The sequence below is a fragment of the Gymnogyps californianus genome, chromosome 15, assembly GCF_018139145.2.
Source record: "Gymnogyps californianus isolate 813 chromosome 15, ASM1813914v2, whole genome shotgun sequence".
NCBI classification, from domain to species: Eukaryota; Metazoa; Chordata; class Aves; order Accipitriformes; family Cathartidae; genus Gymnogyps; species Gymnogyps californianus.
This window is the reverse complement of record NC_059485.1, coordinates 16,275,648-16,290,260: the sequence shown is the minus strand read 5'-3', so window position 1 is coordinate 16,290,260 and position 14,613 is coordinate 16,275,648. Positions and strand designations below refer to the sequence as shown.

Below are 14,613 nucleotides of genomic sequence, written 5' to 3'. Positions count from 1 at the left end.
TGTGGATTGAGTAGGCCTTTGCTGCGGGGAAGAAAATGATGCTATTCATGCATGTTGCACCAACACTTGTATGGTGCTGTGTAATCCTGCCTGCCAGTCTGTTGCTTAGGGGACTGTAAATCCATGCAGTGGGTTTACAGGGTATAGTTGTGTCAGAATGAATTCTGACCTTCTGATCTGTGTAAGTCTGGGATGCCATTTGAATATGGTTTTGTGTTCTGTTAGCTATAGTATTTTGTTCACCAGTGTATAATATTTTCTTACCAGACTTTTATAATCCTGAGCTTTTGAAACAATAAGTAAGTAGAACCATTTTTTAAAATGTTTCTTCTATACAACAGTTTTTTCAGAAGGAAAGATCTTTTTCAGAAAAATATCCCCCCCCCGTAGTTCTTGCAGTCTTTCAGTAGTGGTTTGTTACTCTCTGGCCATTTAAGATTCTCCTTAAAGCAAAGATAGGAAAGACCTGGGATTTTGATGCTTTCTATGTGATTTCAAATGTGATAGGCTCTCTTTTAATAGATTCTTTTTATAAACTTATTCTGGTTTGTAAGGGTTACACAGATGGAAAGTGATGGGAGGGTAATGCTGATAATGGCATCATCTACTTTGTACTTAGCAGGTATGAATCCAGAGTAGCTCTCCTGATGCAACTAGGTAATTTGAGATGGCTTCTTGTAAAAATTGGAACACTGTTTTCTGGCCTGTGTTTTAATATGAGCCAGTTAAGTGACAATGGTATTACTCTACTCTCCAAAGAGTGACTTTTATTGCAGCAGCTTGAGAATTGGATGTTCAAATACCTCAAAACATTTTAGGTGGTGTTATCTGTTAAATGGAAGACTGAAATTTGATCTGAAAAACTCGGGCAAGACAGTAGGTGACATGTATGGTTCCTACCAGTAACGGCCCGCTTGAATGGATGTTTGACAAGCTTATTCAAAGGGCAGATAGGTTTGGGTGTGCTGAGACTAATGTGAAGGATGGAGAAGGATCATACAATACATCTCATGCTTAATGTAGGCCACAGAAAACAGCAATTGCTTTGATTAAAAATTAATCCCGTTGTTCAGTTAACTACCATATTCTGTCCTATAGGCATATTAGTGACATTAAAACAAACCAGCTCATCCAGCTAAATGCTTACTTTCTCTACTCTGATTCAACATTATTAAGGCTCAAGATTATCAATAATGGGATGCTCAAGACTTGGATGTTAAACATTGTTTGGTCAGAAGTGCATAGTGCTAGCTGGTGGTAGGCAAGATTTTTAGTTAAGAAGAATTTCAAAGTGTTACAGAAAATTATGTGGGAATAATCTACTTGTGAGGGATTTCACATCTGCTGTCTACAGGTGGAGTTCATGGTATGGTAAGGATAATGGAGAAAACTCCCATCCGTACAATGGTTTTGTAGCAAGAAAAGTACCGGGTCAACAAAGGGAAGAACTGTCTTTATAAATGTATTTAATAATAAATAATTTTTTTTGTTTTGACTTAAATTTGAATTGTAGATTTGAAAGTGTCTTTGTTTCTATTCCCCTTTGACTTAAAGGAGATTTGGAAAGTGCATTAAAACACACACATGTATGTATCAGCCATAGTTGTGCATGTCTTGCATAATGATCCTGAAGGCCGGACATTGTCTTGTCACCACCCAGGTATGGTGGCAGCAGGAATGTTATCATGCACAGAATGCAGCCTATAGCTTTGGAGAGAAACTTTAGGGCATAAACATTGGGCTGTTTCTGATCCTCCAGGGCAGACGGTAGAAACAAACCATACCATTTGATCCCAGATTGGAGAACCAAGCCTTTACATTGTCTGTGAATAATCATGCATCTTTAATACTTACTGAAGTCCTGGCACATTTCTGGTAGAGTTTCATGGAGATATTTTGATGTCTGATTGGTTCTGAAGGATTTAAGTCAGCAACATATCCTATTTTGGTTTTTTTGTATGGCCATGGTAGCAGATGTAACTGTTGCATCCTAGTATTCTTCCTAAGCTGCAGTTCTCCGGTTAGGTGCACATAGCATGCAGAGAAGAGGTATCACAATGCTGTTACTGGGAAGGAGGGTTTCTGTAGTTCTGTCTTTTGCCAAATCTTACTTATTACATGTCATCTGCAAGGGGCTATTTTGAAGCTGCCATATTACAGCATGACTCTAGTTCCAAAGTGCTCATGAAAGCTACAGAGGTCTTTGCAAATACCTACAGCCTGTCCCAGTACCTTTTGAAGAACTTTGTGAAGGTTTGGGATCATACCCCTAGAAACCCAAATGTCTCAACAGTTCTAGACAAAGATATCACTTTGGTTTATATGATGACATGTGGCTTGCAATTACATTTTGAAATATAGGCAATACAGAAGCCACCATGTAAAAAGATTATTTCTCTCTCTGCTCCTAGTACAGAGCAGAGTAAGTTTATACGGAAACCTGAAGCTATAAACAATGGAGTCGGTGCCTCCAATGTTTGGCAGTGAACATAAACCAATAATGAAATATTTATAAGCTTTTAGAAGTAATTACAATGATGAGATGCAGAGTTTAATGTGGAAGCAATAGCAAAATAAATGAAAAATTAATTTTCCATGCTTATTGGTTCATTTTCAGACTTATTAAAAAAAACCTTGTATTCCTTGTAGCAATAAGATATGCCAAATTACCTGATTAATGTAAACTTACAATTCTGTTCTCCTCCCACTAAAGTAATTTTACAAGTGGGTAAGTTGTCTGTTGTTCCTTTTCTTTTTTTTATCAGAGCACATACGAAAAGAGATCTGAGGTTTTACTGCTGATTATATTGCCTTTCATTGGCAGGACTGGCATTTTATGTTCTCTTGCAACATGAATAGACTTACAGAGCCTGTGTTTTCACTGCAAAGAAGGCATATGTTAGAGGGCTTTAAATCAGATTAGTCTTACATTGGCTTGCAAACGAAGGTGAGCTAAGGGAATGCAACAAGTATTCCATTAAATTAAACATCATAGTGCTCTGACACAAATGTTGTTCTGAGGTAACTCCCATCATTTTACTCATTAAGGCACTAAAATCTATGAATATACCAAAATTCTATGTTATGGTGGTTGTGAACTGATTGAGCTGAATTGCAAAATCACTTGGGAATGGTCTAACTCTGCTTACGCTGAACTTGCCTGCTTTCAATGGGAGCACAGTTAACAATATAATTTCTTGGCCGATCTGTCCTTGAAACTTGAAATTCACTGACTGTTGTTTTCCTAGAAGAGTCTAACAAAGGGATCATTGCCAAGTTTAAGCTCTGAGAGATTAAGTAGGATGCAAATAATGCATAGGCACCATCCTGGCATTCTACAGGAGATGAAGTTCACTCCCTGAACTGAAACAACTGTCCCTGATATTTCAGTTGCTTACTTGTAAAGTGGATACAATAAAATAAACCTTCTTTACATCTGAGTGTTATAAGACTTAGTCAGCAAGATTTTTTTTCCCTTTCCAACTCTGCCCAAACCCCTATCTATTCCCTGGTTCCTTGCATCCAAATCCCATGGCTCTCAGGTGGCACTTGGTGGAGGCCAGACTTCCCAGCAGGAGACAGCACAGTTCTCATCATGCCTCTGTTGTCCCTAAAATCAGGATTCTTTCACCTGGTGTGCAAAAAGCCAATTAACACACAGAGTTGAGATATTTGCTTATTTCATGTCTGTGCAGAGATGGGTGCTAGGTGGTAACTCCACAAAGCTAGCCCACCCAGTTAACACACAGTGGACACTTCATACTGTTTGGCCATTTGTTATCAGGACAATACTGTTTACATGTAATCTTTCAAGATTCTTATTGGTCCTGGTAGTATTTGGTTTCATTTAAAGGTACAGAGTTTCCTTTTTCTACCACGCATGCACAGAGAGGAAGGGGCTTCTGTGAGTAAGGGGCTTCTAGGTTCGTGGGTATTCTGATTCTAAGTATTCTAATGAGACAGTTTGTTTAAAGGGTAACTTAACTCCACAACACTGCTGAGTCTGTTTCAAAGTTATCTACGTCATGTTGATTAACTACTGTCTGTTTGCATCCTCCTTCAAGATGCACCAGATATACCGGCCTTCAGAACATCCTGAAGTGATTAGCTGTCTTTTTGTAATCCTCTATATACATACAAGATAAGATTACTTTACGTGTGACAGCTTATGTATTACACCTCATGGCTCAGTGTGTTTTGCTGTTGCACAAAAGGTGGAAATGGAGAAGTGCAAGTTTCTTTGCCGAGATTCTAGGCCACACAAACGTGTGCATGTATCTAGAGCATACATAAACAGAGTTGTAGCTGCTATCCCCCATGTTCCTCCCAGCCACTGCTCCCTGTTTGGTTCCAGGTAAGCACTGATGTTATGTTTTCTTCACTGTTAGAGGGGACACTTCTGTGAGAAGGTAAACAAGGGAGAGACAAAGATCAGAGGGAATTTTGGGGTGGTTTTTTGGTAACCCATATCCCAGGATGTGTTTGTATCTGACTGGTGTCTCAATACAGTGCCCTAGGATGCTCAACATGCCTATTGTATTATACTTAGTGTACCTTACAGTCCAAGAAGAGATGCTGACTAGAGTTGGACTGACTGCTGAGAATGGTATTGCATATGATACCTGTGGCAGTCTGGCTGTTCTGTTTTGTTGTTGATATTATTTCATTTTTTAGCAATGATTCCAAGTAGAAATGTCTTGAAAGCAGGTTGTGCAAGAATTCCTGAGGGCTCAAAGCACTTTCACTTAGTTTGGCATACCTTCCTGGTTAATGGCCTCTTAGATTTTAGTGAGTTGTGCTAATTGCTCTATTTGGCTCATGATCATTTTTGTGAAGGGTTCTGTGAGGAACAAACGTGGGACTTCTAAAAATGCTCACTAGGTATAAAGTGACTTCTGTCAAAAGAGGGGAAGGGAGTGAATATGGCCAAGACACTAGTTGTTAAGCTAACTACCTAGTCAAGTCAGAAGGCGAAACAGTAAATCGGGCTGACATTAAGGAAGGGATGTAGCGATACAGAATAATGAAGGCAGCTAGATGTCTGTAGCACTGACTCTTCTCCCAGGTTGATCACTTCATCCTCTTCTGAAATTTATAATGGTCTGAAAGATCTGGACCCTGTTCCTGAAGTGAGCTCCATGCATAAAGCCTGGTGCTCCAACTTAAACTTAGTGTAGGCTAATGTCTTGGAGAACTGCCTGATATCAGGGATCCTTTTAGTGCAACATGCTGTAGAAAAATAAAGTGTAACAACTAACTATTCTTGCCATACGGTATTTGCATGCTAAGTAACAGGAAGCAAAAGCCTGACTAACCTTCTCTCCCCGAATACCAACAGAAATTTTGTTGTCTTGCCATTTCTCCTTTTCTTTGCATGAAAATGTTGACATTTCAAAAACATTTGTTTTTAATTAGAAACAAAAATACAGTATCTGTCCTTGTAAATTTTTGTTTCTCAAAAACAGAAGCTATGCTTCAAAAACAAGGAACTGGATGTTTTATTTTTTTAATTTGGAAGAAGCACACTGCCTATGATCAAGACAGCCTGGAGACACAAGTGTGCAAGGAGCCAGGCAGCTGCCTGGCAAACACACTGGCAGGAATGTGGCTGGATTGGTCATTGAAGCAGCCTGTGTGGCTGCCTGGTTCCACTTCAAACACAAATAAAATACTGGTAGAACTGGCAAGTTCTTGCACAGCACTTGGATTCTATGAAATCAAAGCTTTTGGATGGAGAACTGTTCCAACTGAAATTGATGCAGTTTACTGTACAAGTAAGCTGCCTGAACAGTATGATAGTTAAAACAACATTTTAGTTTCAGGATTTTTTGTCTTTTAGTATTTTAGGTAAGGTTGGGGAGTGTATAGAAAGAATAAACTAAGCAGAAATAGAAAACAGGATTAAAGGACATGGTGGGACAAGAGCGATGGAAAAAGCAGGTATGAGCAGTGAATGAGCACTAGCAAGAAGAAAGCTTCAGACTTCTGCAGCCTGATGACTTGCTGTTTAGAGCTGCACCCTCCAGTATGGGGGAGATGATCTGAACAGTTGCAGAACTCTTTCAAGAGCTCCAAGCCAGAGGGAAATGTTGGAGAGAAGGGCTTGGGGAAGTGTTGGATCACATTGTTAATAAGCAGGGAAAGAGGGTGAAGGCTTTTTCTAAGTCAACAGTTCTGCACAGGGGATGCAACTGTTGTACAAAATCCCAGTTGTTGCTCCCTGCTGCTGTTGGTGAGGATACCGAGTAGTGTTTTAAAGCTTTCCTTTTCTCCTGAGCTGTATGAGTGTACGAACTCATGGATCTGAGAAGTGGGGCATGAGCTGTATTAATCTGTGTTCCTGTGCTCATCTAGAGTGAAACTCCTCCTGTTGTAGCTGCCTGGCTGTGCTCTTGCTGACATCCTCTTGTTTATTGAAGAGGATCAAAATTATCAGCCAAGCAGGTTACTGCTGTAGATGGTTAATCACAAGTGGACATGGTTCAAAAGAGAAGGCCAAGCTGTGGAACTAGACCACTGCCGATTACAAGGCATGTGTTTATCTAGCACCACTTAAAAAGCCTAGCAGTTTTATTTTTCCTCTGCTGAGCCCACTTGGCTTGTGTTCATCCAACTCTGAAAGTATTTACAGCTGTAAGTTAGACTGAGGCAAATGCCCACACCTTTACGACAAGAAGTTTTATTAGTAGATGTTTAATTCTCTAGTTCTGCAGACTTGCACATCTCTGGTCTAACTATCAGAACTGTTCCCTTACACTTCTGCAGATCTGATTGGGGTGTCTCGAATGACTGATGCCTGCCCTCTGTTCATTCTTGAATAATTAACTTAATGTTACTTGCTCAAACTAAAGCCTACTCCATAATGTCGGTGAGATCAGTGTTCGGACACAGATTAACTCCCTCTAACTCTGTCAGCTTCTTGGAAGACATACCTTGTTGAACACTGGGAATACTGGACAGTTTGATTGGATGCATTCATCCACAACTGACTGTTGGGTCACCACTTGTGAAGCTCAGTCCCTAAGCCCCTGACTGGAACATATCTAGATATTATTCAGAGGGCTTCTTAGGGATTTACTTCACTCTGCAAGATATAAGGAACCTCACTTAAATCTCAAGCACTTAAGCAGGAGAAAACAGCACTCAATTACCTCTTTTTTTTTTTTTAAACTCTACTTCATATTGCCTTCTGTATTGGAAGAATGAGGTGAAGCAACATATTGTAGTCTATATGTGAAACCACTAGGTTACTGTTACTTTTTTAAAAAACTCCAGATATTATGCCAATCCTTTGATTATATGTGTTGGTGTTTTTCATAAACTGGCTGAGAGAGCAAAAAGGATCTCCAAACTGTCGTGTTGGGTCGTCTTAATCTCACTTTAATCTCATTGCTACAGCTGTAGGACCGGAACACATTGTGCAAAACTGATGTGACAATGTGGAATATGGATTTACAAGATACAAAGGTAACTTACAAAGTAAAGACACCCTTTTTTAAAAAACCCCAACCTATAATGAAATAATTTTGAAAGAAGCTGTTTGGAATTAAAGCAATTTTTACCTTTTAATGGGTAATCATTCTTGGCATCAATAACAGTATATAACCAAAAAACACTATGTCCCTCAGGGACAGAGGTAAATTTGGATTTAAAGAAGGTGCAGCAAATATTTTGTACTTTAAGGAAAGGTAATTACACTGGATCAGGTAGAACAGAAGTACAAGGGTTTTCGCAATGTAAGCAGCAGAATTGTGCATACAATCAATATAGGGAAGGTTATTACTTTTTATTAGGTGCGGGGGGTGGAATATAGGAAGAAGCTTGTGAGTAGCATGCACTGGAAACTGTCCTCGGGCACAGTGCTACCCAGTGCTCAGGAGAGGGCGGCAGAGAAACAGAAGTGCTATGTGCAATTCCTGCAAAGGCTTCGAAACACCACTTAAATTTTTAAGAGGAGCGAGAGCACATCGGAGCTCTCAGAAGCCAAATCCCCTTCAAAAAGGCAGCTTCATCAGTCTTTTAAAGTCTATAACACTTTAAAAATGTCAAATTCCTGTGACAGCCCAGAAGACGTGGTGAAGCAGCGAGGCAGAGATGGCAAGATGAGAAGGGAGGAGGTGGATGATTCTCAACCTGAGGGAAAGAGGTTGAAGCTGGGGAATGAGGGAGGAAACATTGGGAAGGACAGAGGAGCAGCAGCAGAAGAAATAATGCCTTGTTTAGGCAGAGAAGAGCCCGTGCCCGAAGGAGACGGTGAAGGCAAAAGTGTAAGTAAGGATCTTCAGTGGCCCTGAGCTGGGTAAAGGGGGAAGGGCTGGGAGGTTACCTTTTGAAATTATTTGTCATCCTGAAGTTGGTAATTGGGCATCAAGTAGTGTAGGATGAATGCAATCAAGTGTCCTGTCTCACTGAGATTATAAGAATGTTACTCTTCAGTTTCTTATCTTGGGTACATGCTTTTTAGTGTAGGAGTGTGTATTTTAATCTGGCTCTTGCTGTTAGCTGCTTGCAAAATGTTTGTCAGGGAAGTGATTTTGGGGGGGGGGGATGAGGGGAGAAGGAGTATTAACTGCTAAAGCTTGTTTTTCAGCGCTCTGTCTGTTTAGAAATTGAGTAACAGTTGATACATGGAATTGGACATTTTGGGTTGTTTATCAGTCTGTCCATTCAGACTTTCAACTGCATTTATGTTGTGGAATACTATTTTAAAGCTGGGGGAGAGGGTAGAGCCTCCAGGGAAGTGGAGAGTTGGTGGTTAGAGATCTCATCTGGTGAGAGAGCAAATGTCATCTGTTGAGATTTAGCAAAAAAGAGCTGCTGAACAGTTGTCTATGTAAATATCACTGTTACCAGATCTTTATATGAGGTTAACTTTGTCAGTGTTTTCTGACTGGCTATTTAGCTCAGCTGCTGTGCCTGTCAGCAGGTTTCTGAGGCATAGCAGAAAACTGGGGGGGAGAGGGGGCGAACATATGGATTCCCAGCAAGCTGAAGCTTTTTCTCTGATGGTGCAATTTGGGCCAGGTACTTTTCCTGGACACATACTAGCTGCTTCCCTCAATCAGAAGGGGAGTGGGAAATGTCTTGGGTGCAGATGTTTCCTGTTTAAGTCATTATACAGTGAGAGTATAGTTTCTAGAATTCACTTAGCAGCTGCTGGAAATTTTAGGGTACAGGTTTTATCTAGAAGTTTTCTGAAATGTTTTTTTTTCTCTGGGATTGATTTCCTGAATTGATACTCCTCTTCAAATGAGGAGTCAAGTAAATGCTCCACATTTCAGTAGGATTTACATTTTTAAGTAATTTGAAAGGTAGTTTACTTAGTTAATTCTGGTGGAAGGTCATCTCTAAATGCAACAGTTTTCCTGACTTACAAAAGTATTTAAAATGTGTCTAGAGTGTCAGCTTATACAAGCAAAAGTCTCTATCAGTCCATGTAACTGCATATAGTTGCACTTCAGTATAAGTCTACGTTTTGTGTTTCCAATGCTTATGAAGGCATGTTCTTTTTAACTCTCAGATATCAAAGTAGCACTCTTGTTCTGGTAGAGAGATTTATTTTTTCCCAAAGATATACGATATACGGGCAAGTTAATTGGTTAAACCATAACCCTTATTTTTGTCTGTTTTTTTTCTGAAAGTAAAGGCTTTAAATCCATTCCATTCAGTATCATCTGAATACTACTATGGGTTGGGGTAAAAGTCTTTTTGATAGTACATCTTACTAAATATTTAATTAAGAAGTTATTGAAAAATAAGCCTTAATTGAATAAGTTTACTTTGTCTTTTGAGGGATCAATTTTAGAAAGTAGACTAGAATGGTGCATACCTAAATCACTGGGCTCTACCCCATTTGTGAGGCTTGGTTTACTCCCTTATTAATGTTCAACCACTACAGGAAAGTTCTGTGGTGATGGATACCTGTCCTTTTTTTGTCCTTTCAAGGACCTGTGTATATCTGCTCCAACACTATATTCTGACTTTTCATCGGGGGTTGCTAAAATATTAACAAAGCAAATGTGATAATGAGCAATTATTTCATTGTTTGTCTCTCCTGAAAAACTATTCTTAAATAGTTTTTGTAATAAAAACATAGTTCTTATAATAATTCTTAAATTAAACTGAATTTGATTCAAAATTCATCAAAGCTCAATATTCTTTCCACTCACTTCAATGGACTCTTGCTTGGGATGTTGCACTAAATTTTGTGTAAGTTCCAGTACGTTTTTCCCCTTCCCATTTAAAGCAGTGTGTCTGAGTTGGAGACATTATTAGAAATAAATTATGTGACATTTGAAATTCTGTTAACATAAAACTCTTTCTAAAAACAATAAAAACTTGTTCAACAATCACTGTAAGTGTCTGTCACCTTGTAGAGAGCAAGCTGCTGGAAAAGATGGACGGTGTGCCCTTAGGAAACACTGGAATGACTTCATTTCCGTGCTTAGAAGAATCTTTATTTTAATAGGCATAGTGGTATGGGTAATCAATGCATGCATTGGAAGAACATTTCCTAATAGTCCATTATGTCTTCTATTTTAAAGAAGGACATTAAAAAAAATTATAGACTTTGACTCATTTTTGGACTAGTAATAAAAATCAGCACAGTAAGTGTGCTGTTTCTTTATTCTACTGCTATTTGCCTGATTCAACATCCATTCTTAGGTTTAGAAGAAAGAAGTCTACCTAGGTCGTCTGCTGTAACTCATTACTCCACTTCCTATGAAATCTTGTATTATGAGAGAATGCAAACACCATCTATATTTTATGCTTGTGAAATGATGCATAATACTTCTGGGCATTTACTTGGCATTGTGTATTTATAACAGTAGCTGCTGCTGTGCAGAAGTTGGTTGCAGAAGGACTTTTCTGCCACTAGCTTCACTGGACAGAGCAGTTTTGTTTGCCATGGGAACGAAGGGCTGCATTTGCCAACAACTAGTTTGCAGTGGTATCTGGAATGATTCCTTCACTTAGTACTAGTAGCTAGTTAATGTAGTAACCTGGGGTAAAACTGTAATTGTTAATTTAGACATCTATTAAAATTTGCTTCTTGCCTTCTCTTTTTACTTTCATTTATAGTGAGGAAACTGCTCACAGCAGGTGTGAATTACATAGTCTAAGGCCACGTAATTTTTTCCTCTGTAATGTTTCTTTTTGGCATAGCATCAGAATGAAGTATTTGGTTCAAACAAAATGGAATGCAATCTTTGTAGTAAGGTTCAACTTAAAAATTTCTCATTTGGTACAGATGGTGGGGAATTAGCATTGGAAGAGCTGATGAGTCACCCCTTTTCATCAAAAGTTTGGGTAAAAGTATTTAACTAGGGTCTCTGTAGAATTCAATCTACCTTTTGTATGCCTGGATGATGACCATAACTGTCACTACATGATGTCCTGTGGTTGATTGTCACCCTACCCATGCTCCAGCACATACTGGAAATTATTAATTTAGTGTAAAATAGTATTTACTGAAATCGAAAGCATGTGAAGAAGTAAGCATGCAAGTAATGATTTTTTTTCAGGCCGATAGACGTGTTTTTCCCCTGACTAGCTTATACGAGTTATGAGTTATGATCATTAAGAGTGTGTATCTTTGTAATCCATGTATCCTTGTACTTAAAGGATACAGTCTTGTTTGGTCTCTCTTTAACCAACTGTTAGTCCATGTGGCCTGGTGAAGGTTGTTTGGATTTTGGTGTAAAGATATTTCTGTATTCATAATGTCTGCTTTGTTACAAACAAAACTCTTTTCCTCTAAACATTTGTGCAAAATTTATAGAACAAGACCAAATTCCTGAGTTTGGTTTGACTTCTCTAGTGTTCATATAGCATCCAGCAGGCTTAACTGTGTTTTCATCTGTAATGTCACCTGTGCAGGAATGTGTAGGGGAGAGCTTGAACTTTTATCCCTTTAAACAACTTTCAGAAAGACATAATGCATTTGGGAATTAAAGCACTCTCAAATTTTTGCAAAAATTGCCTTTGAAGACTTGGAAAAGAGGAAAGTATAGAAGTACAGTGAAGAAAAATTGCAACTTTTCATTGTTAACATCAAAAGTAACATCTTCATTGCAGTTTTGGGACTGTCATGTTGTAAAAGAAAATCCGAGAAAAGTATATGAAAAATTGTTCTTTAATACTTTTGTAGGAGGAGAAAACTGCTTTTGCTGATCAACTCTGAAGAATTGACTACACTAAACTTGTAGCATGGGACAAATCCAGCCTTCTAAATCTCAGATGTTAATAGATATTTTGAATACAGTTTAGATGGGAAGACGTGGCATGCTATGTGATGTCCTCATCTTTGCATACAGAAGAAATTGAACCTTGCCATTACTTCTTTGAAAAGTGCAGGGAGATACACTCCTTAAATACTTAATCTTTAAAGGCAGGTAGTAATTTGTTGGGAATTTTGGGTCAGTTGAAATACAGGGAAACTACCTTTCACGTCGGATTAAATTTTTAGCATGCTTTTCCCATGCTCATCACTGCCTGCATGAGACATTTTTGGAATGAAGATTCACTCCAGTTCCTGTGGCCTTTCCTTCTATTCTCCACAGTGGCACTATCATGTGGTACCTAGATCCTGGATGCCTGGTCTGGCCAGACTATGGTTAAGCATAAGAGAAGCCTTCCCTCTTTCATTGTTCCCTAACATCTGACTACTGCTTCATGTTAAATTTGTACTGGGCCCATTTGATAGAAGCACTTTGCTTCAGCTCTTTGCTGGTATACCAGTATTCCCAAACTGTAGAAGAACACACCTTGGAAAGCTGATCATTTAAAAGGTTATTTCTCAGGAGGACAGGAAAGATTTTCTAGGAGTTAAGATACGAGCTTGGAACTTCAAAGGCCTAATGTTCAGTGCAAGATAACATTCCCTCATGTGAGGGACAGGTCTGGATTCACAGTATCAAATTAAAAGCTCTATAAAGACCAGGTGAGGATATAGGAACTGAACCCTGCATCTGAATTCACTGCACAAACTTTAGTATGTGCCTTTAGCAGTGTGAGCTGCTGTCATGCAAGTACTTGAGGTAAACAGCAAAGATATAAGGAGGCATTGAATATGAAAATGATATTAATCTAGACAAATGAAATGCACATTTCTTTTATATTTAGCTTGGGCTATATGAAAAGTAGTTTTGACTCAATAACTCAAGTCTTTTACATGAAATATATGCATCAGCATAGAGTCAAGTCTAAGTGGATCTGAAGTATGACAGTTTGACCTTTCTGTGCATTGCCATGCAACTTTACACTGTGTTAATGCAGTTTCTCATATAGACTTTCTTGTTTTAGAAAACTTATTTGCTCCTTACAGTTGGTTTATTAAGAAAACTTGTTTCCTTAGCTACTAGGAAGAAAATTAACTCTATCCCAGCGGAAACCAGGACAGTGTACATGGCTTTGTGCTCTTGATCATATTTATGAATATTACTTTGAAGGGGAATCATGTTTAGAAAGGGAGAACCTGGGATGGTGGGTCCATACTGGATTGAGAGTCCAATTTAAGGTGCTGACTTTTGGCTTTCTGGGTCCTAAGCAGATTGAAGCACTCTACTGTCAGGCTGCAGTTTAGGTTTTTTCCCTCCTCCTAATATTGTTTAAATCTATTGAGATCCTTTTATCCTCAGAAGTTATAGAAGGGAATGGACCTCTTCTAGGAGGACACCATAAATTTGAAACATTTTTGAATAGCATGACATTTGGAACATGTTGTGTAAAGCAGTCTACGTCTGCCATTCCTCACTTGCCTATTTTTGGGTCTGGTTGCCTAAATTTAGAGGATAACTTAAGGATTTAGTCTATTGACTTGTTAGGCAAACTGTGATATATGCTGGAATTAATGTTTTTGTTGTTTTGCTTTGGAACACAATCAAATTCTGTGATCCAGGACAGGGGCATAATTATTTGTCTTTAGAAATGGAAAGAAAGGAGATAATTCTTTGAAGTGAGTGGTGGTATTGATATAAGCTGCTGGAGTTACTTCCACAGGAATATTTGCTAAATGCTAATAAGGGAGCCTTTTTGAGAAAGGTGTGAATAAATGATCTTCAAAAATTGGGTTGGACTTGATTCCGAGTCCAAGAACAAGTCGATGGAAAATGTTCTCTCTGAAACGGATTCATCCTCCTGTTAACCTTCTGCTGGTTAATGCCCACATCGGTAAACAGCATCACTGTGACTTGAGCGGGAATAACTGCAGTAAGGAATTGGCTAAGACAACTAAAGGCAGCAGAAATAGACGCTTATGGATGACCCTATTTTAACATTTTTACTGTAGTTATTAGGACAGATCACTAGATGGCAGGGGGTAAGTGTACAAAACTAAAGACTTCGTATGGACTGCCTGATTGTTTTGACATGGGGGAAATTTCATTTTATTCAGTGAATGACTGGCGATTTGTAACACACAATTGCAACCAAGAGTAGCATAAGCCCTTTGTATTTACCCATTGGAAGTTTAATTTCACCAATAAGGAACATTCACAAAACATTTCTGTCTCAATTTGAATAATCAATTACCTAATTCTGTAATTTTTGTAGAGCAACTAGAATATTACTATTGATTGAAATTACAACCAAAATGCATTAAAATCTTCTGAA

At 38.6% G+C, this 14,613-nt stretch overlaps 1 protein-coding gene across 1 annotated transcript in view; it reads left to right on the top strand.

Annotated features, from left to right (window-relative positions):
* Nucleotides 1-8,042: 8,042 nt before the first annotated feature.
* The window catches only part of RBFOX1 (RNA binding fox-1 homolog 1), a 1,343,363-nt gene continuing 1,336,792 nt past the window's right edge, over nt 8,043-14,613 (top strand). Inside the window, exon 1 of the mRNA XM_050906339.1 lies at nt 8,043-8,267. Within this exon, the coding sequence (XP_050762296.1) occupies nt 8,043-8,267 (225 nt within the window). The remainder of the gene's footprint in view (nt 8,268-14,613) is intronic.